We start from the raw sequence: 24514 nt of genomic DNA on the forward strand, positions 1-24514 counted from the left end.
CCACTTCTGGACCCTAGCTTACAGTGTCAACAGGTCTGTAGATGATGCATTCAACTTGGCCCTCCGCTTCCAGTACTTGGACTCTTCAAGAACCTATACCAGGATCCTATTCGTGGACTTCAGCTCAACCTTCAACGTGATCATCCCGGTTCTCCTGCAGGACCATCTCTCCCAGCTGAATGTACCTGACGCCACCTGCAAGTAGATCATTGACTTCCTGTCTGACAGAAACATGTGAAGTTGGGAGCACACATCTCTGACTCTTCACAGCTGACACCACCCTCATTGTGCTCATCTTTGGTGGGGATTAAAATATATTTGTAGTATATTTATGATATTTCACATTTTAATAGTAAATTTTTATTGATGGTGGGGGGTTATTTTGTGTGTGTGTGTGTGTGTGGGGGGGGGGGGGGTTCTGTTATGCACCACAACACCAAGGTAAATTGCATGTTAGTGCAAACCTACATGGCAATAAACCTGTTTCTTTTGTGCTGAGCTAAGTTAACAGGCTGCTTGCTGTATAGCCTCATATTTATAATACAGGCATGAGAGTGGTATAGACCTTCTCATTTAGCTACTCTTGCAAGGAAGTAATTATGCTAATGAATTTTTCACAACATGGCATCCTAAGATTTGGTTTTGTAAATGCTATTTATATTTGTCATTTTCAGTAACCAGTAAAAAAAAAACCTGTTAGTTCCAACATATAAACCCTTTATAAAAGGTCCCTGGCAGTAGCCTATCAGAAATTGGTACTACATCCAGATGCTTATGCAAGTTGTTTAACAAATGATTCAAAGATAACCAGGGTGGAAGTGAAAATGGTTACTATGTAGATATACAGCTATATGGACAATGGTTCCCATATCCCACATATCCAATTCTATTGAAAAGTGACACAAACCAAACGCAAAATAAATAAATAAATGACTAAAACAGAAAAAAAGGTTATCACAGTGTCAAAGTTGAATCACAGTTATGGTGAAATGTTACATCCATGCGGGTCAACCACCGTCACCATGACACATGTCTGATGATGAAGTTTATGGAGACTGTAGTTACACCTTAATCACAGATGAGGGTGAATGAAAGCGAGCGAGAGAGTGAGTGAGGGAGAGAGAGAGAGAGAGAGAGAGAGAGAGAGAGAGAGAGAGAGAGAGAGAGAGAGAGAGAGAGAGCGCTCTTATTCCCAGTGTATATTTCGCAACCACTCTGGAGTTTTCCGTTTCACCGTGGTGCATTTCTTCCAGGTGAATGAGCTTCTGCTACCAGTCAGGACAGATCCTGCAGACAGTGTGATGACACTTACAATGCGTAAAAAAGACACCTTGCTTTGACGGTGAGCAACACATGCCGCGGGGAACATATTAAATACTGTGGCAACTTGTGGATGTTCCTCCAGTCTATCCGAAGCTCTGTACATGAGTTGAACCACTCAACTACTAGGGCGCTCTCAAGTTTCTGATGCCAACAAGTTCTTTTCTCCGAGCCTTCACCCGCAGCCAAACGTCATGTTGGATACATTTGGGCCGCAGAGTGCCGGTGTGGTCGTCTCCAGCGCGGACCTTCAGTTAAAACTGACGGACAACAAGAGCAGCCTGGCCGCAACAGGGATGGGGATGGACAACGGCACTGGGAAGAAATTCATAGAGATAACTGGACCTGCTTTATCCAAAAGAAAGCTTCTGGTCGGCTTAGACCTCCTGTGCCTCTTCCTTGGTGAATATCTAAATCAACAATAATTGTGTTATTTCAGCTGTTTAATATATTGTTTTGTAGAGAGTATGCATACTTTACTGACATGTGGGTGAGGAGTGGACTTAATCAAGCACCTGTAAAATATCCAGCAAAGTAGCCCTGCAATAAATGAATAGGGGGTCAGTGAAGTTTGCATTCGTGTAGTATTAAAGGCCAAATTTGAGGTCATGTGGTGTTATAGGACCTTGTTTGCACTCAAATTCATTATAGTGTGAGGTGTAGCTGAAGGGCTACCGATGCTGATTCAGCCCTGAAAAGTAACTCTGGTACTTTTTACAAATGAATCTGTCAGTTTAAAAAAATGTACTGTCTATTAGTCGATTGCCAGCTATTAAATCAACCCTTTAGTTTTTATATATATATATAAATTACCAACTATGCTCTATAGTAATAACTTCTTAGTTGTGAAGATTTGCTGCTTTTCTTTGTCTAATATGATGATAAAGTGAGGGCTATTTCTCACTGTCTTTTTACATTCTATGGGCCAAACTGTTAATCTATGAATTGAAATATAATTGGCAGATTAACTGACAATGATTGTTAATTGCAGCTGTTTATTTTTTCAAACAATATCTATCTAACAAGATTACTGGTGAGGTCCAATACAAACATATTCCTTCCTGTTCAGGCTCTCTCTCAGCAAATTACAGTAATATAACTTTGTAAACAGAAAGAAAAAAAAACAAACAAAAAGAAAGTTTTTCAAGTTCTTGCTGTCTTCATCTGCATGTGTGTCTCCAGCTCTCTTTCTCCACCCATGCGCGCTCTCGAGCTCTCCGTGCCAGCTGGCTCGTGCATTGCCCAGGGAATTCTACAGTTTCCATGACAACCTCCAGTTCTCAGGGTAGAGCTAGGCCGGGGGGAATTGTATTTGGTATAAATAAATAAATGCACGATCCATGAGTACTTTGTGTGTGTGTGTGTGTGTGTGTGTGTGTGTGTGTGTGTGTAATGGTTGACCCTTCCTCCAATTGTCCTTATTTATGATGGGGGGGGGGGGGGGGGGGGGGGGGGGGGGGGGGTTATGTAATGCTGGCTAATTGGAAAAAGCTGGATGGAGAGGTAGCCTGCATTAACAACATATTGGATAAGTGCAAAGGGAAGGGAGCCCTTCAAGAAGTCTCTCTATCTACTTTGTGTGTGCAGGCATGCAAGACACAGAGAGAGGGAGAGGGAAAGAGACAAACAGAGACAGTGTGAGGCTGGTTCTGGCTCGGGTCTGCTGCGGCATTCGCTCTTTGTTTTGCAGGGAAGAGTTGAACTGAAGTCACAAACAACCCTCCTTTCTCTCCTAATCAACAGAAATGCAACCACACACACACACACACACACACACACACCACAGGCACACACATGCGCAGTTCAAACTGGGTCTCTGTTTAGCTTTACTCTTCTATTTCTAGTCTCAATGGATTCAGCTCGTATTCAGCCAGGAAATGCGAGCTGCTGTTGCTTCCATGGGTTTCTTTGGTCCCTGTGGAGCAGTGTTGTGACCCTCACATTCCTAACAGTTGTCTAACCAGTTAGGTTCTCCAGAGAAAAAGTCAGGGTTCCCACATTTATTTTTTCTGTGGAACTACTCTTCGTTTGACCTTTTCTCCAGTTCCCCCTGTCAAATTCCCTGTCAGATTTCTTTTCTGTTCTCTCCTGATCAATTTTTAAGTTTACACCTCATTACTTTAATCTGTGTTTAAGGGGGCACTTAGTCTGTGTCTCTTGGTGTGTGACAGGGATAAATAGTCATGGGTCAGAGTATTTTCGCTATTTTTTGGCAGCATTCGGTTTATGTTTGTTTGTTATTTTTTTAACATATATATTTTTTATTATTGCGCTTATCAAATACAAAAAATAAAGGTAACCAAAAATGATAGACAGTATGTCCACACCTTTTGTTTTTCAATGACAACTTCTCAAGGGGAAGAAAATAAGATGTTTGATCCAGGAAAAAGTTAATATTTGGAGCAGTCTTTTCTTTACAACACAACAAAATACATTTATTTTGTAATGTAATGGTAATAAGGTAGTATTTTATTTAGACAAAGTTCTTCAATGAAAGTTGGCTTCCTGTGCCAAAGTGGTGGACCAACCAAACAACAAACTTTGCCACCTCTGGCAAAGTCTGGCAAAGTCTGGGTTAGGGTGAGCGTTTTGGTATAGAACCACAGGTAATGCCTGGCACTGTTTCAGAAAATTGTGAATGATTTGTAGTCCTTCTTTGAACATAAATATAACACCAAATATCACATGACTACAAGCTGGGAGCACAGACAAGCATGTTTTAGGTTTTAGTTTTCCTCTCCCATTGCCCTTTCTCAACCTCCAGTCATCTCTAGAGGAATAACATACTTCCATTGGGGATTACTGCAATATTAAATAATAAATTCTCTCTTGGTCTAATTCCAATCATCTCCCCCCTACTCCTTCTCCTCCTTGTCCTCCCCTACAGCTTCCATCCCTTTCTTTGCATGTGAGCTAAAGGCAGTGAGTCCATACAGAAGGGGCTTCATATGCGGGGACCCCAGCATCACCTACCCCTACCTGCACAGCGAGGCCATACCCGACGAACTACTCATCGCTGGTGGCATCATCATCACCGGCCTCACAGTGAGTACTCATCATAGCTGTAATAGCAGTCAGTTCACTTCCCTATTTTTATTCCTACATTAAATCTGAATTAACATTTTCTGCAATCTGCTGATATTGCAAACCTAGCATTAAGGCCAAAACTGCTCATTCAAAAATAGTGAAAGTCATCAGTGAAATCCTAGCTGTCCAGCAAAGTAACCTCACTGACCTAAATCCACCCTATCAGTCAGCACCCACCCCCTTCACTCTGAGTTTCAGATGCTACTTTCTTGCTCCCCATTCAAATTCCCCCCGTCAAGAACAATAGATGCAAGCATTCATTCATTCCCATCGCCATATCCCCTCTGAACTCAGGCCATGATGGCAGATAGTAGTGATGGTATTGTTCTTTGTTGGTGGTGAAGGTGACAATGATGATGATGGTTGTGAACATGCTTCACCATACTGCCAACCTTGGCTAACTATATCCATATTGTTGACATTGTCCGTCGGCTATGTTGTTTATGGAAGGTTGTTGATTGTATTTATGTGTCCATGTTGCAACATTCAATATTTTATCATCTTGTATCTATGTTTTGCTGCAACTCCAGTTGCCCTTCGGAGACAAGTAAAGTTGAAAGTTGAAGTTCATTTTGACTCCAGCTTGTAATGTCATATCTATGTTCCAGATCGCCCTTGGGGAGTGTTACCGGGTGCGTTTCCGAGCCGTCAGCTCCAAGTCCTTTGTCAGGAACCTGTATGTGTCCTGTCTGTACAAGGAACTGGGCTGCTTCCTGTTTGGGTGCTGTGTCGGCCAATCATTGACAAACATGGCCAAGCTGAGTGTGGGCCGGCTGCGGCCACACTTCCTTTCTGTGTGTGGTGTGACTTATGCATCGCTCAACTGCACGCCAGGAACCTATGTTGCAACAGTGAGCTGCCGCCAGCCAGACCACCGGTTAGAGGAGGAGGCCAGGTGTGTGTGTGTGTGCGTGCGTGCGTGTGTGTGTTATGTATTCACGTTATGTATTGGGATTTTGTTCCATTGTTTTAAATTCTTCTCCAATTTTTCAGGAAGTCATTCTTCTCTGGCCATGCCTCCTTTGCGATGTACACACTGCTATATTTAGCTGTGAGTATATTACTTCCATTACCTCTACAGTATATATGTATGAACTAAATCTATCTATCTATCTATCTATCTATCTATCTATCTATCTATCTATCTATCTATCTATCTATCTATCTATCTATCTATCTATCTATCTATCTATCTATCTATCTATCTATCTATCTATCTATCTATCTATCTATCTATCTATCTATCTATCTATCTATTCATCCATCCATCCATCCATCCATCCAGCCATCTATCTATCTAACTAACACTGGTAAACAACAGCCACTGCCTTCCAATTACACTCTCTCTGTAAGGTGCAGAGAGAGCAGAAACAGGGACCCATCATCAGTCCTGTAAGCAGCAAAAAGTGAGAGAATGAAAGGAGAGGGGGAGAAAGAGAAGGAGTGAAAGGAGAAGTGGGACACACAGAGACAGCTTTGTTCTGCTGTGGGAGGAGTGTGACCTCGCATTGCTGCCTCACTGCTCTCCTCTATTGTTTGACAGTGTGTGTGTGAGAGAGTGTGTAAGCTGCATTGCTATGCGTGTATCAAAGCCTGTGTGTGTGTGCATGCAGCATATGTACAGTGTATGTTTGTGTTTGCATGTGTGTGATCGTGGCTTTTTCATTGTTACTTCTCCCAACTGTCACCATGTTCCGCATTAGTAAAGAAGAGCAAATCAGTGTACTGAGTACTGCATGTCTGAGATACTTGATCCAATGAATCTGAAGTGAAATAGTGTCTGTAATTGAATTGTAATGCTTTTACAATATAAAGTTCTTAAAGTTTTAATACATTTAGTCTCCTGGTTTGTATTCTAATACTGGCTGAACTTACTACAGTTAATTTTTCAGTGTCAACAATATTTAAGTCAGAAAGATAAACTGAGCAACTGAGTTGTGAGTATAAGATGACTCATGATTAAACATGCAATAAATTTAATTTGCACCAGTAGGACTTAAAACATGAACAAATCTAACCGTTAAAAAAGATGTCTTACTTAAAGGACCAGTGTGTAGAATTTAGTGGCATCAAGTGGTTAGGTTGCAGATTGCAACAAACTGAATACCCCTCCCATCCCATCTTCCAAGCATTTAGGAGAACCTATGGTGGCTGCGAAAAGCATGAAAAGCCCTTTCTAGAGTCAGTGTTTGGTTTTTCTATTCATGGCTACTATAGAAAAATGGTAGTGCAACATAGCAGGCTCTGTGGAAGAGTAAGTGCTCCTTGTGTAGATATAAAAGCCTCATTCTAAGGTAACAAAAACACATGATCATACACTAATTAAAACATACTGTACTTGAATTTTATATTCCATTTCTCCCAAGTCCATTCTACTAGATGCCACTAAATTCTACTCACTGCACCTTTAAATATGATAAAATATAGTGTATTTATAAAAATAGATCTAATTTTAGAGTTAAATAAAGGTCCAAGCCACTATTTAAGAAATTACAGTCCCTAAATAACACTAGACTTACTGTCAATTAGCTCACAACCAGTTGCAGCCATTACCCTCTGAATGGTGTTAAATCACTCTGTAGCTGGCCAATCTGAAAAGAGTGGGCTCTTTTGGAAGGGTCCTTAAAGAGACAGGAGCTAAAACAGCCTGAGAAGCTTTTTTGAAGTGTAAATCATGAAAAGATATTCCTGTAGAGACCCAGACTAAAAACTATAGACCTGGAAATGTGCATGATAGAGTATGTTCCTCTCAAATGTTTCAAATCATCATTTTATGAATTTGGTTGTTTGCAGATGTCTTAGTCATGATTTCACCGCCGATGACCCTTTAGATCTATGCATTGTCTAATGCCATATTTGTCTTTGTCATGTAGTTTTATCTGCAGGCACGGCTGACATGGCGTGGGGCTCGGCTGCTGAGGCCTGTGATCCAGTTCTTCCTGATTCTGCTGGCAGTCTACACAGGCCTGACCCGCATCTCAGACTACAGGCACCACCCGACCGATGTGCTAACTGGTTACATACAGGGAGCTCTCACTGCCTACTGGGTGGTCAGTATACCTTGCTTGCTCCTTTTTGTGCATGTCCACGACAAAGTATTTTTAAATCTTAAGGTGGGCCTGTGTTTCTCTCTCTGTGTCTCAGGCCTTCCACATCTCGTCCATGTTTAAAAGCTCCAGCTCAGATCTGTCTCCTACTCATACCTTGGACAGCCCCTTGTCACCCCACCATACCGTCTGTTAAACGTCACATCCACCAACCCCTGCCTGCATCCACCTGCCTATAATCTGGTTTGGATAGACAAAAGATTTGAACAATGTGAGACCATTTCCTGTGAAGTCAAACCACATACCTCAGTATTTGGGAGAGGGGAGGGGGGCAGTAGAGCTTGTGTAATACTGAATGTGGCTCAAAAGAGAAAACAAATGAACCGAGAGAAATGAAGAGGGAGGCAGCTGAAAATGATACTGGCTGCTCGGTGTGAATGTTGTGTAAGCAGCTTGTGCACTCGACCCTTTGCCTTTGTGATTGACCCTCGCTTGTGATACTTACCTGTGAGACGACTGAATTGTGAACAATACAGAAACCACTACCACTCTATATATCACCTGTAAATATATACAGATTTTTGTACAACTCCAATGATACTGTAAAAGCACTTTTGATGTCCATGCTAGTATTATTAATTACCACTTTGTAACGACTTGTAGGATGCAATATATTTTATACAAATGTCATGTAGCAGTTTTTTTGTTTTTTTTTACATAAACCCAGTGAATGTACTGTAATGGTGTTGAAAAAAGAAGAAATAGCAAGAGAGCAGCTCATTTTCCTAATGTGTTGTACCAGTAGATGTGTTCGAATGTGTCCGTCTGCCTGTGTGCAGTGTTTTGTATACATAGTTCATTGATCAGAGAATGACTATGAGAATGTCCATACAGTAGGTATAATCCATGAAGAAGAGATGTTACTAGTTTTTTTATAATGCATGCAATGTATGTTGCTAAACTACTTACCCGTCCAAGAACACAGATTATTAAAGAAAACATTGTTTAAAAAAAAATAATAATAATCTGAGTAGAGTTTGTCACAATTAAAAAAAAAAAAAACACTAACATTCTTAGTATTCTCATTTTTTTGAAGATAAAAATTAGAGATGTTATTGCTTTTAAAAGATGTACATCCTGTTTGAAACCTTTTTTTTAAAGCCTTGGACACTTTTGGGGGTTGAACATCAAGCTTTTATTGACATACTTTGACCACCATACTAAATTCAAGTCCAATTTTTACTCTTCTTTCAGCTGTTTTGTTTTCCCCTTAACTCTTGAGGAAAATATTTGTCTCTTAACCTGCTAAATGCTCCTGAACGTGAAATCCTTGTTTACCAGCTAACTTTGTCCTGTCTGCTGTTTGTTGGTAGCCTACCATGATTTTATTTTGCTATAAATAGCTGCCTGCTGCTGCTGGAAACATAGTGGTTGATGACAAAAGTGAGACAAAACCAAAAGAGCAGAATTGTGGGCAGTGAAACCAAACACAATCAACTGACATTAAAGCGCTGTGTAGATGTGAGGGGAAATGTGGAGTCTGCTGATAATTCGCTGCAGGGTTGTAACTCTGAGTAACCCCTTGCACAACTTAGTCTCATTATCTGCTGTCATATTGAGTAGTTCAACTTTACGTATGTAGCTCATGTTTTTGTCCACACTGCAGTTCATTCCTAATGATTTATTAATATTAAGTTTAATAACTCAATAAATATGTGGACTTTACTTTTATCTCTCAGTCCTGTGTTGACTCATCTGAACTTTCTGTTGTTTTGAATGTGTACGCTCTTCGATTAATAAGTTGTTTTTTGTATTAGTTATCATTACAAAGACCATACTATCAATTCATCTAAAATGAAAGAAGAACTATCAGCAACATATACTCAAAATATCATGTAGCTGAGTGGCCCGTCTGTTGTGCGTAATATCATAGCACCAATACTGATGCGTAAATGTGTATGAAGCATGTTAATGTTGAAGCCAGGTGAGGTGGAACTAAGTTTGCTACCTTATATACAGTTAGTCTGCAACAATGCTTTTTTATATGCTAAATATGTTTTAATATAAAAAGTCATTAGCATTTAGTTATATTATATTTCTCTCTGACATGCAGCAGTATAGAAGAATAAAGTAGAAAAAAGGAAATACTCAAAGGAAGTACCTTTCATAAAGTATTTGACTAAATGTCAGTGGTTACGTTGCACCACAGAAGCCACACTTTCTGTCTATTACAGTTTTTCTTTTCATTATGTGTCATTAATCTTTCCACATCCTCCTTTTAGATATATTTCCTCATTTTTCTGAAACTCTCCATCTCTCCGTACATCCACACAAACACAAAGAGAAACATTTATTTCACATGTTTACTTGAACTTCAATAGCAATACAAGACAATCAGAACACTTGAGGTTGATATGTACAAGGATCTCGGGGGTTGCAGAAAAGTTCTGAGGTTTTACATGATCGTCTCTTGAGTCGAGAGTTCTGTTGCTATGGCAAACTCCATGGCAACTTATTCGATCACCAACAGTTAGTGGTGGGAGAGGGGATTCAGAGGTTTTGGTCTTGATGTGAAATGGGATTGGTCAAGAGTTCAAAATCAGAAGGAGGGGATATGTGTAAGAGGCCCCCCGTTGATATTGATAAAATGCTTCACTGTGATACATTAATTATACAAGAATGATGTATATACACGCGCACATTCTCTCTCTCTCTTACTCACACACACACACACCTTACACACACGCATGCTCATCAAGCTATACACACACGCGCACGCATACACTCCCACACACACACACACACACACACACACACACTTGAGCACTTTCCTCCTACAGTATGTAGCCTTGTAAAGCCACTAGAAAGTCATGCACATGTTCTTTGAAAGGATTTTTTGGCAACACACAAGTGCTTCTTTGACACACTGTTTGCTTGCTACAGGGAGGGGCAACACCCAGCCGATGAACCAATAGAAACTTAGACGATGGGCCAGTAAGGATAAGCACCGATGAGACGGGAAGACACAGCAGGGTTCAGGAAAGAGAGGAGAAAGAGAAGAGGGAGAGGAAGAGTTATGAATGGATCACAGTTATAGAAAAGTAACAAAACATGAAAAGGGGGAAGTCTCGTGGTGATCGGGAGATAGAAGCAGGGAGGAGCCATCACTGTCACTGTCATCATCGCTACCCTCATCATGCATCATGATTATCTTCCTCATCTAAATCATCATTATTTCCATCTGTACGATTATCATCATGTTGTTTTTGTCGCCTTCTTCCTCCTCCTTCCTGGTTTCTATGCCCCGATCACCACCGCCCTAGTCACAGGCTCGTCACTCGCTGCATCTGTCCGTCGTCTCCCTCAGAGGTGGGCTCTGATGTGTATGCTGCCTCTCCATTGGATGCCATCGGTGGAGGCTGGTAGAAGGTCTGCAGGTGATTGGGCCGTGGGCCCAGCGGAGGTCTCCCCAGGCTGTAGGGCAGCTCCAGGGCAGGCCGCTGGGGCTGGCCAGTGGGGCTAACCTCCTCTTGGCCTTCAGGGCTGCTGTCTGGGTAAGAGAGGGTCGGAGGGGAGGTGCGGGTGTAGAAGCGAGGAGGGGAGCTGCTTCGGCTGTACACCTGCGGGGAGTGACGGGAGTACAGATTGTTGGGAGGCGAGTTGGTGTCACGTGGAGCGAAGATATTCGTTGGGGGAGAGCTTCGAGGGAAGATGCTAAGAGGTGGTGAGCGTCGGTCTCCGGGATAGAGCGGGGAAGGGTTTGAATCTCGGGCGTAGATAGGTGAGGAGTCAGGGTCAAGGTCAAGGTCAGGGGTCAAAGGCAGAGCAAAGCTGTCAGAATCCTCTCGTTCACCATGATACCGAAGAGACCCTCTATCTTTTCCTCTTTTCCTCCCGTCTAGACCGCCATCTTTGCTCTCAAACAGGAAAGATTCCTCCCTGTCTATATCCATCCCCCCTCTCCACACATCCAGTGCTCTATCCTTCTGCTTCTCATTCTCTCGTTCAATCCCTGCTCTCCAACCATCCCTGTCCTTTAAAAACAAGGATTCTTCCTTCTCTCTCTCCTTCCCGCCCCTCCATCCGTCAATCGCAAAATCTTTCTTCTGAGTTATAAAAGTCTCTTCCTGCTCTGTCTCCACTCCTCCTCGCCACACCTCCATCCTCCCATCTCTCTTCTCCAGCAGAAGAGGTTCCTCCCTCCCTCTCTCCATTCCACCTCTCCACTCGTCCATCTCTCCATCTCTCTGCTGAGAGGTAAAAGACTCGTCCCTTGCTCTGTCTGCACCTCCCCTCCATTCGTCCAACATTACGTCTCTTTTTAAGAGAAATGTCTCATCCTTGTCTCTGTCCTGGCCGCCTCTCCATGACTCTACACCTGCCTCCCTCTGTTTCATCAGCAGCGGCTCCTCCAGAGCCTTGTACAGTGGCTCAGACTCCTGTGGGGGAGGGGGAGGAGGAGGCGGGAGCGGTCTGTCCCGGTAACGATCCCGGTCTCTCTCCCTGTCCCTGTCTCTGTCTGTCTGGCTCGCCTCCACTGTGCTGCGGTGGCGGGACAGAGTACCAGGGGTGCGGCTGAGGGTGGAGTAGGGTCGAGCTTGAACATCAGGGGGACGTGCTTGCTGCCTGTCCTGGAGCCCGCGACGACCCAGAGTGCCTTGCAGCTGCGATCTCTCCCCATCTTTAAGCAGTTCACGGGACTCAGAATCTCCAGGAACACGTGAGTGTGACCAGCCATCTTGTAAGCGTGGCGTGGTGGCGTGATCTGGTCCATGTGTTATGGAATGTGTCTCAGTATCCTGTGTGTGGTGCCTCGTGTGCGCCCAGCCGTCTTGGGCGTTGTGGCGTGAGTTCGGCTGCATGGTGGCAGCCCAGCCGTCCTGAGACTGCTGTGCATGTCGAGTTAGTGTGGCAGTGTGAGTGAGAGCTGATCTGTCGTGGTGGTGAGGTCTCGCCAAGCTTCCGTAGCGCTCAGGAGGAACGGGCATGGCGACCGATGGCCTCAGGTTGCTCTGCACCAGCTCTGAGATGATCATCTTTTCAAGCGCTGCTGCGTCAGTAAGGTTACAGCGCATTCCAGCAGCACTGCCCAGATCTGTGGTGCCATGGGGGGTGAGGAGGGCTGGAGAAATGTCATCCGCTACTATCCCAACCCCTCCCTCCCTCAGAAGGTCAGTGCTGCCTACCACTCCAGCTCGGGACCCAGGCGTGGCCCCTAGACCATGCAGGGTGAAGGTGTTGGGAGTGTAGCCTCCATTGAGACACACACTGTCCAGCCCACAGGACTCCTGGCTCTGGGATACACCAACCTCTGTTGGAAGAAACAGGAAAATCCATATAACAGATGGACAGAAATACCATAAAAGACTCAGATGAAGGGATTTACATGAATGAATGAATAAATGAGCAGAGCTTAGTGTTCATGTGCCTAAAGAGGGTTTAGCTTTAACAAAAAGATTTGGGTATTAACAGTATAATTTAATGAAATGTTTGGTTATGTTGCCAGATGGAAGAGATGTACATTATGTCATCATGGTCTATGCATAGTTACTGTGTGTAAATATAGCACAGACAGTCAAGGAATTGAACCACAGTGCACAAGGAAGTGGCGCTAAATGATTTGAGTGAGCACAACAAAGGAGAGCTCATACTCTTGTTTCTGAAGGTTCCTACTGGTCCACGTTAAGTCAGAGAGACAGAGAGGGAAATTGTCAAAAAAAGCATTTATAAAACAAACATTGCAAGCTCATAAATGAAAAGCAGAACACCACAGGGGTATAAAACAAATTCACAACACTCAATTCACTCAATACATTACAGAAACAAAAGCTGACAAACTGTGCTGTGCATAAGTCTTACGCCACATGGGAAAATTCAATTCAGGGCTACAAGGCAGGGGAAACAACAACAAGGCAGAGAAAGTCAAAAGAAGGGTGATGGAAAAATGTTTTTAAAAATTGTCAAAATTTATGTCACAATTTAACACATCACTTGCCAGTCATATGCTGTATATCTTTTACACAAAGAACTGGTGGAATTTACTGCAGGACGTTTTCTGTTAATGCAATTGCTAAATAATAAAACTTCTTTTACGTCAAAAACACATTTTAAACTAAAGGGAGTTGGCGCATAAATAAGCTGCTTCAAATAAAGTATTCAGTGTGGCGTAAGACTTTTGAATGTTTTTGTATGATCACATAAATAAAAGCATAGCTAAGCATAGCAACAGAGGAGAGTAAATGAGCAGCGTAGATTAGAACAGACAAAGTCACAATCAGCTGTAATGAGGTGTACCTGTGGAGGTGAAGGGTTGATTGTATCCCTGGGTCAGCATTGTGTCATAAGGAGAGGCTCCTGTGTGGGTCTGCAACACTTGATTGGTAAGAAAATGGTTCCCCAAAGTAGCTGTAGACAGAAAGAGGGAGATAAATAAATGTCACATTTTACAGCAACAGACAAAGAACCCTATGATTAAATAAATAATAATAACTGTGATCTTCACCTCGGTTAAGAGTGGGGGTGTTGTTAACATCTGTAGCAATGAAAGATGATTCAGTCTGTCTGCGAACAGTGTCATTCCACATCCTCCTAATACGACTCTGGAGCAGAAATATTTCCAACAAGGTCAAACCAGGCTCAAAGAAAGAAAAGAGACACAGACATATAGATGCAGCATAATGTGAGTACCTGTCTGTTAGCCGTGGCCCTCCGACTCTGGCTACTGGTGTAGCGGCTGTTGGACCGCAGCGCTGCACCCTTCACCGAGTCCGGAGAGCTGGATGAGGAGGTTGCACAGCACTGCGAAAGACGCAGGCATCGGCCATAGTCCTTCTGGCCCTACACAAAATATATACATAGGTTTAGCCACATATGGCGAGATTACAGGCTGACATTTGCAGTTACATAACAACACGTGCTCAGAGACTGACCTTCCTGGCGAGGGTGCAGTGCAGTATGGTGATGAGGAGGCCTTGGGCTGTGTTGAGGGAAGAGAAGAGATACGCCAGGAGGAGGGATGGAGCAGACAGGAACATCAAGCCCGAGGACCAGTTGACGCTCTGCAGGAACAGCAGTGTCAGCGAGCCCACCGCCCATGCTCTGGAGACACAAGTGGAGGAGATCAAAAGATTAATCATATTTGTTTTTTTTCTGACAGGCAAGTTGAACAAGCGTTCACCTACCTATATCTTTGAAAATGCTCTTCTAATTCAGTTTTTTTTACTTCCCCTGTGGTCAAAACAGTTGAGAAGGTTAAACTGTGTTTTGACTTTCCGGACCAAAAAGAGAACTGTGGTGTGTGTAACTAATATCCACGTCTAGCAAGTCCAAAAAAGGGTTAAGACAACCAAATATATAATTTCCTCATCAGCAAAGTTTCCACAGAAATTCAGAATGATGCTGATTAACAACATTTTTGAGATTTGAGATTAACGAAGATAAAACATTGGCTCTCAATCTCGATTTGTGTTTTGAATGTTTTAGACAACTACACAGCTTTTTTGAGGTTATATTATTATAATCAGGATTCTATTTGTTGTTTTATAGCTGGAATGAAGTTTGCTTAAATGAACAGTATACACACAGCTGCAAAAACTAGAATAATTATAATACAAATGGGAACAGGAATGTAGGAAAAAAAGAAAAGTAAGCTACTTAAACACGATTAATTGGGTTCATCTTGATCTATGCATTATCTCCAACAATAGATCTGCTTGAGACACTGCACTAACCTCAGGTTGTCATGGCGACTGGAGTCTGGCTTCAAGGCAGCAGTGCTGTGCATCTTATGTAAGGTCATCACCAAGACAACCAGGTTCAGCTGAGGTCAGAAAAGACACAAAGCAAACATTGTTTAATATATATGTTAATCAATAATTGTTGGTTAAATAGAAAGTATGTGAAATAATTATGATGATTATCTCTCAGTGACCAATAACTCTCACCGTAATTATGACACCTATAGGTCCAAGGAAACTCCAGATGAAGTAATTGTCTGTTCGTAGCCAGCATCTACACACACACACACACACACACACACACACACACACACACACACACACACACACACACACACACACACACAAACAAATCACAGGAAAATTAGAACATTCACAATAACAAACTTAGTCTGTGAGCTGACACAAGAATATACATAGGGTGGAAAGTACACATGCACACACACCCACATACACACACACACACATAGCGGTCCACGTACGCAGTTTTTGAGCCGTAGCCTCTGAAGTCTATGGCTGCAGACACAGCCACCACCAGCCCAGGGATAGAGTAGCCACACAGGTAGAAATACTTCCTCCTGGAGTTACGTCCTTCAAAAACTTCCCGCTGCAGCAGGTACAGCTCCACTCCCTCCAGACACAACCAGCAAAACACTGAGAGCAAGGAGAAGTGTAGCAGGCCAGCAATGATGGAACACACAACCTGCAAACGTGGATAAAAACAGAGTGAAATGAGCTACAATAGGGTGATGGGAGGATAACAACACAGGGTTAAAAGCCCTTTAAGATATGTACAAACAACAAAAAATGCATACTTTAAGTAAGAAATGATACTTTACAAACCTTAAAAAGTGCTTTACAGAATCACAATATTACCCTTGACATTACAAGTTTTTACTCTTTCCAAATACTACTCTGTTTTATATTAGTCCAGCACTCACTGTGTATTGAGTCTTGTTGGCACCGACAAGGAAGAGCAGCTCAGTGATGAGCAGGTTGGCCCACAGGTTGCAGTGGATGGTGCTGTGGTCTGTGTGCCAGGGCGCCCCCTGGCAGCACAGTGTGGTAAGACAGGTGGCCAAACACACCAGCGCTACAGAGATGCCAACCCAGGAAACCACATAGACCAGAAGCTCTTCTACGCCAACGCCAGACTGATGAAGTGAGATAAAGAGCATGTTTGAATGCAGGGACATGTGTTAATGCAGGTTTGGGAGCATATGTGAATGTATTTTATGGTGCTCGCGTGTCTGTCTCTGTTTTTTATATGCCCCTGCGGGTTACATAACATCTATTCAAATGAATCACACCCAACAACTAGAACATCTTTCAGAGATCACTTAATTAGATTCCATGGCAGACAAAATATCCTACAGCATAAGTCTCTCTCTTACAGCTACAACCCACAATTATCACCTCTTCTGTGCCTGTTTTTTTTTAACAACATCTTGGGGATCATAGTAGGGCTGATGTTCAACTGTGCCAAAGATGAGTGGATGAGAGTGGAGTCAGGAAGCCATTGGTAGTGAAAAATGGAACAGGATTCAGTTAAAAAGTTAAAGTTTGGAAACACGGGGCGACATAGCAGTAAAAATGTATAATCCAAGCCTGAGCAGCTCTGTACCTGCTCATCATTTACCCACACATTGGTGCACAGAATATAAGATCATTAGTTAAATATGTATAAAATCAGATATAATGTCAACTCAAAAGAGTTCACCAGCACATTCTTGCTACACTACTCTATCTTTGTCAGCATAAATAACTGAACGCCTGTACACTGTTGTTTTTGTGTTGTGTGTTACTTACAGCTGGTTGCTGGTACGTCATGAGCACAGCATAGCTGGACAGGTGGTTGCAGGCGCAGGTAGTGTGTGTATTGTTGGTGTGTAACACGCGGCAGCCCTGTGTGGACCACCTGCCACTACCAGACACCCCTGATGCATTCCAGAAAGAGCAGTTGGGGCCAAAGTGGTTCTCTAGCTGTGGGGACACATACCAAAACATATGAGTGTCTTTTCATAACATTCAGTGACCAGATTATGTACAGCTTCATTTTCAAACAGACCTGCAGGTGCCTGAGAGTGAAGATGACCGGCTCGGAGAGATACACTCTATTGGAGCCTCTGTGCACAGAAGCAGAGATGACATGGGAATTGACCACCAGGGTCCTACGCCTGACCTCTGACCCCTGGCCAAGCCCCAGTCCGAGCCGCAGAGTGGAGTTCTGGGTGGTCAGGAAGGAGCCCAAATTCTTATAGAGAGAAAGGACCAGCTTCACCTGGCCTGCAGAGAAAACCACAGAGGAGATTGATAGTGAGAAAAGATGGACCGAAATATCTGTATTTGTGCTGTTTTTACTGATTTATGCATAAAAGATGAGACGACTAGCTGTAAATCATAAACTAATTAAATAGTCACATACCATTGTTGCTGTATTGTTGCAGAGCCACAGCTGAGATCTGCAGGATGCTGTCGCTGTCGTAAGAGTGAGGGAACGTCAGGTCCTGTATGTCCGCCTCTGTATTTAACACATACACCTCCAGATCTGTGCATACACACAAAGACACACACACAAAATCCTGGATGAGCTGTCACTTTCCACAGGATACAAAGTGAGAGAGCTCAGAAACAGAAAGACCACGTACCAACATTTGGTGCTCTGTCACTGAAACGGCCTTCGTAGAGGTTGTTCGCTAACAGAAACGCTCCTTTCTCTACCGCGTCTAACAGCAGTGATGCCGAGCGTGACTGGTCAACACCGCTCATATCAGCCCAGGACACCAAAGCCTCAGGTCCCAGCAGGTTGTCGACTGTTTGAACAACCGCCTGTGAGAGAGAAAGACAGATAGATAGTGTTTTATCTGTCCATCCATCTGTCTGTCTATTTATGTACTTATCTATTTATCTATCTATCTATCTATCTATCTATCTATCTATCTATCTATCTATCTATCTATCTATCTATCTATCTATCTATCTATCTATCTATCTATCTATCTATCTATCTATCTATCTATCTATCTATCTATCTATCTATAGCTTACCTGAACATAAGCCCTGCATGTGCGTTCCCTCTTCTGCAGCTGAAAAGAAGAAAAATATCTATTGTTAGCCTTATCATCGCTGACATTTCCACTTTCATTTCCAGAAAAGGTCAAGTACACATCCACACAGACAACAGAAACAATTTACCTTGTTGTAATTGCGTGCTGCAGACTCTTTATTGGCTGGTCTCAAGGCTTGGAGCTGGGAGTCCAGGATGTCCAATAGTTGTTCAATTAGTTTGACGGACATGCTGACATCACCAGCATAGATCCGCCCCCGGGTCAGGTTGACCAACTCTCCGGCAATGTTGGCGGCGTTCTCTCCGCTTTTAATCTGGAGTGAGGTGGTGGTGTTTATAATGTCAAATATTTTGACATTTAAGAGAGAGCTGCTCGCTGGCTGTCTGGCTGCAGGGCATTTGCAATGTGCGTGTACGTATGTGTGTGTATGTGTGTGCATGTGTGTGTGAATGTATGACTCACCTTCTGTGCAATTTGGCTGACCCAGGGAGAGGTGCAGTTGGAAAGGTCAGGCCCTCTGGAGCTCCAGCCCACTGGAGCTGACATGCACTGATAGGAGGCAATACCTGCAGGGGCAGACAGCGTGACACAGGGAGTCAAAAAGAGGAAAGACTGACAGGTGACATAGGTTATCACTTCTCTTTGCACTTATTTCCTTATGCATCAAGGCAGACCATCAAATCTGTGAAGTTTATTTGAATATATTTGCGCAATACACTGAAAAAAGATTCCAAAAACATGGACTGAAAAAAATGCTGTCTGTTGCTGTCCTGCAAATGATACTAATGGATTTTTTTTCAAATTTAATTGATTCTTGGGCCACTTGGAGGCAGACGAGCTCTACAATAAGGTGAAACACACATAGCTACCTTGGACATGTTGCCAATTTATTATGGCTAAAGCATAGTAAAAACACTAACATTGCTTTTCCTGTTTTAACATTAAAAATGTCTGCTGTGAAAAGGGTCTATTAGGTGTAAGTTTTCCCAGTCATAAACATTCAAAATAAGATTATTCTCCAGTCTAATCTTCAACTCTGTGCTATACCCATGTCCGAACCATTAAACATGATTAGGACAAGGCAAAATGGACCACAGTTTTATCTACATAATCTCCAAATCAGTTTTTCCTTAGAGGGAAAGCAGCGGTGAGGAAGATGGCTGCACAGCAAGAGGAAGAGTAGATGAACCACATGTCTTACGTAACAGTATAACCTCTTTTCTCTCTCATTTGAAGGCAAGTTCAGAGAGAGGACATCTGACTACATTTCAAAGGGAAACAAGATACACAGACACACAGACACACACACACACACACACACACACATACACACAGACTGCCTTGCTCACATCTGCACAGACACATGCCACACTTACCCAGTGACCCTTTAGGGCATGGCCTCTCCACCGTCTCTCCCTTCAGGGTGGGGGGCCACTGTACCCCTCGTGCCACCCGTCCCTCACATCCGCCCACTTGACCGGGGCCCCCAGGGGCCAAGGGGACGCGCAGAGGAGGGCGTGGTGTCAGAGGGACCATAGCTGTGATTGGCCTCTGGTCAAAGGGCCCTCGGTTGATGACACCAATTGGGTGAGAGGCTGAAGGCCTCACAGGAGTCAACGCAACAGTAGCCGTGTAGGAGCGGACGGTCGTCATCAGAGAGGAGAGGGGACCTGCAGGGGTGAAAACACTGTTGATTCTCTAAATACATCAAATATGTCCCATTACACTTACAATGAAACTCCACTTGTTCAACAGACCTTTGGTGGGAGGTGGCGGTGTGAACTGCAGCGGGTATCTCAGCACATAGTAGTTATTCCACACGTACAGCTGGTTGTCTCTGGGGTTGTAGTCTATGGAGGAGATGTACTGGTAAGGATTGGGGAATGGTATTTGAACGGGCAGCTCCTGTCCTCGGCTGGTGTCGTAGGCATAAACCACCATGTCGCTGCCAACCCGGCCATCCGCCTGCCCCTCGTCGTCCTGGAAGACGGAGCGTACGGCGTAGAGCACGCCACAGGCCATGAAGGCATTGCTCGCCCCACGTTTGTCAAAGCCGGTGGCCCACGTACCCTCGAAGCGCAAAGTGTACGGGTTCACCTGCAAAACAGGAAAGATGTAAAAAGATGAGAGAACCCTTCATCCTTAACTAATTCCTTCCTAAACTCCAATCATCCAACTGTTTTTCAGTCCTACCTGGCTGACCACGATGCGTCCATTATTGGCTTCAGTGGAGTAGATAACCCAAAGGCCGTTCTCGTCCACTGCCAGATCGATGTCTGACTTCCCTCCCCAGCGGTAAGGCGAGGTGTCATGGTAGTTGGCATTGACCACGACTGCCTCACCGCTCTTGATTCGTGTCCGCAGGTCATACTTGACAAGGTTGCGGGTTCGTTCCTTGTTGTAAAAGACGGCACCGTCATACACCACAAAGCCTGTACCATCCACACGGCTAGGCAACCTAGGAAAGAGAATGAGAAAGAATATGTATGACTATGTACAAATTTACACTTTTTTTATGAGGTGTTACTTATATTATACTATTAATTAACAAGAGACAGACAACATTATAACAATTTTACCATTATATTAATGATTAAGCATACTTAAATGCAATTGTATAAACTTGATTTCACAGTAGTGATAGACTGGCAAGATAACAGTGAGAATAAACTGTTACAAAGCCTGGGTGCAGCAATGGAAATGCTTCTGTCCCTTTTGGATTTAGATTATAGATGTAGAGTATGGATTGAAAGTCTCAGAGCCCAAAATCACAATTGCTTGTTTTGTCTGACCAACATCCGAAACACATTGAATGGACATGATATAACACAAAGAAGAACATGAAATGTTTACATTAGAAAAGCACCAGCAAATGTTTTGAATTTTAAGTGTATTAAGCATTAACTAATTATCAAAATTGTTGTCAGTTAAATTTCTGATGAATTAACTGACTGTTTCTGCAACATGTTCAAACACTCATCACTCACTTATAGGTAGTGGTGACTCTGTTCTGCCTGTAGTCGTCCCAGGAGGCGTACTCGTACAGCACCTCTGTCCTATACGGCGTCCACGGCATGACGTACAGCCTGTCACCGGCCTGCAACGGGTCCTTGCACCATGCTCCTGACTGATGCTCTGCCTCCAGGAGAGAGGAGGCTGGCTGGATGCTGAGCAGTGAGCCGGGACAGACGAAAACTGGAAGATGGGAGTTAGGATGTGAGGAAGAAGAGAGAGAGGGAAGTGAGGGACAGAAAAAGAGTGGAAAGATAGTAGAGGCAGGTGCGAGGAGAAAATGGATCGATGCATGAAAAATGGATTGAATTAGATGCAGTTGATGCAGCGAGATTAAGGAAAAAGAAAGAAGAGAAAAAGAGAGAGGTCTTTAAAACACCTGTGCTGATCTCAAAAGGAAAGCAACTAAAGAGACGTAAAAGTGTTGGAAATCACACACTGTTAGTGTGTGTGTGGTGAGTAATACAACAGGGACACTGCAATGAAAGGTGTGTGAGTGTATTTATGTGCTGTGTGTGTGTGTGTGTGTGTGTGTGTGTGTGTGTGTGTGTGTGTGTGTGTGTGTGTGTGTGTGTGTGTGTGTTTGTGTGTGTGTGTGTGTGTGTGTGCGTGTGTATGTGTTTGTGTGCATGTGTGTGTGGGGGTTAGTGCAAAAAGAGTGAAAAAGAGTGTGAGGTAGAATCAGGGACGCAGAGGGCGGGGCTAAATTTTGCCTTGAAGTGGATGAGAGGGCAGGTTAGTTTTACGTCGAGCACAACGATTGGTCCACCCACATGTCAATAACTGTATGGACACATGTATACTGTACAGTCTCACTGGCATGCAAATAGGCATGCACACACACTCATACACATAAGCAGTGCTTGGTAAGCACACATCCAGACGGATAGACAATCACACACATTTGGTCTTATTTTTCCTATGACGATAAATAAGGGGCTCTTCCTATAAGGGAAGAAAAGGGAAAATAAGCATGAAGAGGATGATTGGACAAGGAGGAAGGCAGAGTAGGAGAGAGAAAGAAATAAAGAAAGAGAGAGATAAAGAAAGAAAAAAAGGGTGCTTTTGTGTGTGAAGGAAATAGAAAAGGTAAAAGAAGATTATGTTTATGTTTGTGTGAGCAGTTGTGTTTATGTTTGTGTGTGCACAGAGAGATCGAAGGAGAGAAATAAGACACAGACAGATCGACCAGGAGCAAGAGAGGAGGAAGAAACTGGAGAGAGAAAGAAAGAGAGAGAAAAGGAAGGTGCAGAACCTGGATAAAATTGGATAAAAGGACGGGTTTCCATACAACAAGAGATGGATAAAATGGGGGGGGGGAAAGAACCGAGTAGGAAATGAAAAACGGGGGGCAACATCCAGCATGACTACGAAACAACGTCCTAGGGTAGGAGGAAGAGAGAGATGGTAGGAGAGAGGAAGAGAAGGAGAGGAAGAGAAGGAGAGAAAGAGGGAGGGGGGGTGGGGTCGGGGTAAGGAGAGATCAAGATGCTACAATGTATTGTCTTTACCTTTTTGGTCCACTTCTACTCAAGCATAGGAAAAAAGAGGGAGAGAAAGAAAGAGAAATCAGAGGGTGAAAGAAGGGAAGTAAAGAGAAGCAAGAACGCAAGAGAGAGAGAAAAAGAAAAAGAAAGGAAGAAAGAAAAAAGAAAGAAAGAAAGAAAGAAAGAAAGAGAGAAAGAAAGAAAGAAAGAAAAGAAAAGAAAAGAAAAGAAAGAATTGCAAAGATAAAGACTTTGGAACTCATTCTCACCACAACATTATAGTCCCCATAAAAAAAAGTAAGAAACACAACAAGAGACCCAGCATACTCCCCTCATCCTCTACCCACATCTCCCACCCTACACACCTCCCCTCTCCTCCCTCCAACCCTCCCGATCTCTCCTTCCCTCAATCAGGCTCCTGTGGAGAAAAGAGAGCAACTCCTGTGGTGTGAATCTGAAAAAGAAAACACACACGCATGCACGCGCAAGTGCACACGTGCACTCCCCCATACACACACACAGAAGAAGACACACAGTATGCAAATGTCCTACAGTTCCTCTCTCTGTACTCTCTCCATCCAACTTTCTTTTCTGTACTTCAAACACACGCAAACGCACACACTCCCTGAGAAAAAGAAAAGGATCTCAATCTTTTCTATCCATCAATCTCTCAGGGATACAGTCGACATCAGGTTAACAAAAATAACACCTTAAACCTAAATGTAGCTTGATAAAAATAGGTTAAATCTGTGTTTTGCGTGCACATGCACATATTTGTGTGTAATTATGTTTATGTGTGTTTTTATTTATATGCATACTCACTATAAGGGACACACTCATATTGGATCTCCAGGTACTTGTATGTTCCAGGACAGGGGTCTGGGAAGACGTCGACCCCCGCAACCACCACACACTGAGTCCTGTTGTTACACCTGGAGAATGAGGGAGAGCGAATGGGGGGAGGAATGGATCAGTAAAAAGGGTGATGGAGTGAGAAAAGAAAGAAACAAGGGAGGGAGGGAGAGTGATTAACAGACAGGAAAGGGGAAGCAAAGGACGCTCCATTTATCTACTCCCCCTCTCCCTCTCTCTGACTATTGATCAGTTCTTCTAGGAAAACACCGCTGAGTACACAGCTAATGGTGCAGCCAGGGCACTCAGACTCAGCTGGAGATTACTGCACTTGTATGTGCACATGTGTCACAACACAAGCATTTGCTCCGTCTACTGTTTCCTCAGACATCAATCCACATATATGTTGTGCAGCAGTGCACACATGCAGTGTGTACGAAACTGTAGATATCTCATTGATTGGTTTAACTGCTTCCAAAACACTGGCACATACTCAAATAGCACAGTAATGACAAAATGATTTGCATCTTTGCTGTGTAATATAACCTCTACAAACACACACAGTACAATCGTCACTGGATCCATCACACACACACATACACACCTCTGGGCCATAATCTTTAGTGCATCAGGGAGGTAACACTGTGTGTTCTCCATCTGGAAGGGGTCTGCGTCACAAATCTTGTCATCGGTGCGTCCATAGTTGGCCGTCTCTACCATCACCACATCACTTCCTGGGCAGCGTAGCTCAATGGGGTAACCCTCGCATGCCAGCTCCCTGCGTAGCAGCCCGAATGGCATGGCAGCCCGGGACATAGCTGCTCATGAGAGGTGGAGGTGGGGAGAGGGATGAACAGGGGAATGAAATTTTCATGAGCAATTTGTATTTACAAACAACGAGCTTG

General features: G+C 43.5%; 2 protein-coding genes across 2 annotated transcripts in view; one reads left to right on the forward strand and one right to left on the reverse strand.

The window, feature by feature from the left end:
• The first annotated feature begins 1267 nt into the window (after positions 1 to 1267).
• On the forward strand, positions 1268 to 8433 carry LOC133994095 (phospholipid phosphatase 3-like). Its single transcript, XM_062433294.1, has 6 exons — positions 1268 to 1722; positions 4208 to 4365; positions 5016 to 5302; positions 5401 to 5458; positions 7281 to 7457; positions 7552 to 8433. Exons 1-6 carry the CDS (start codon positions 1515 to 1517, stop codon positions 7648 to 7650), a joined length of 987 nt encoding a protein of 328 aa, XP_062289278.1. The 5' UTR covers positions 1268 to 1514; the 3' UTR covers positions 7651 to 8433.
• A 2344-nt stretch (positions 8434 to 10777) lies between these two features.
• The window catches only part of LOC133988086 (adhesion G protein-coupled receptor L1-like), a 15327-nt gene continuing 1590 nt past the window's right edge, over positions 10778 to 24514 (reverse strand). Inside the window, exons 2-25 of the mRNA XM_062427630.1 lie at positions 24214 to 24427; positions 23580 to 23689; positions 22782 to 22796; positions 21246 to 21453; positions 20452 to 20716; positions 20016 to 20355; positions 19635 to 19928; positions 18721 to 18824; positions 18386 to 18571; positions 18238 to 18276; positions 17839 to 18019; positions 17616 to 17738; positions 17259 to 17476; positions 17000 to 17173; positions 16132 to 16344; positions 15673 to 15893; positions 15398 to 15464; positions 15185 to 15273; positions 14384 to 14552; positions 14142 to 14291; positions 13957 to 14053; positions 13749 to 13859; positions 13106 to 13126; positions 10778 to 12765 (exon numbers count right to left, since the gene is read on the reverse strand). Of these exons, the coding sequence (XP_062283614.1) occupies positions 10778 to 12765; positions 13106 to 13126; positions 13749 to 13859; positions 13957 to 14053; positions 14142 to 14291; positions 14384 to 14552; positions 15185 to 15273; positions 15398 to 15464; positions 15673 to 15893; positions 16132 to 16344; positions 17000 to 17173; positions 17259 to 17476; positions 17616 to 17738; positions 17839 to 18019; positions 18238 to 18276; positions 18386 to 18571; positions 18721 to 18824; positions 19635 to 19928; positions 20016 to 20355; positions 20452 to 20716; positions 21246 to 21453; positions 22782 to 22796; positions 23580 to 23689; positions 24214 to 24427 (5597 nt within the window). The remainder of the gene's footprint in view (positions 12766 to 13105; positions 13127 to 13748; positions 13860 to 13956; positions 14054 to 14141; positions 14292 to 14383; positions 14553 to 15184; positions 15274 to 15397; positions 15465 to 15672; positions 15894 to 16131; positions 16345 to 16999; positions 17174 to 17258; positions 17477 to 17615; positions 17739 to 17838; positions 18020 to 18237; positions 18277 to 18385; positions 18572 to 18720; positions 18825 to 19634; positions 19929 to 20015; positions 20356 to 20451; positions 20717 to 21245; positions 21454 to 22781; positions 22797 to 23579; positions 23690 to 24213; positions 24428 to 24514) is intronic.

The sequence above is a fragment of the Scomber scombrus genome, chromosome 2, assembly GCF_963691925.1.
Source record: "Scomber scombrus chromosome 2, fScoSco1.1, whole genome shotgun sequence".
Classification (NCBI taxonomy): Eukaryota; Metazoa; Chordata; class Actinopteri; order Scombriformes; family Scombridae; genus Scomber; species Scomber scombrus.

What these genes read in the sequence shown, in the direction of transcription:
- LOC133994095 (XM_062433294.1), top strand. Translation starts at nt 1,515, where the DNA reads ATGTTGGATACATTTGGGCCGCAGAGTGCCGGTGTGGTCGTCTCCAGC. An exon ending in TCATCATCACCGGCCTCACA is followed by an intron (nt 4,366 to 5,015) that starts GTGAGTACTCAT and finishes TCTATGTTCCAG; the next exon opens with ATCGCCCTTGGGGAGTGTTA. An exon ending in CGGTTAGAGGAGGAGGCCAG is followed by an intron (nt 5,303 to 5,400) that starts GTGTGTGTGTGT and finishes CCAATTTTTCAG; the next exon opens with GAAGTCATTCTTCTCTGGCC.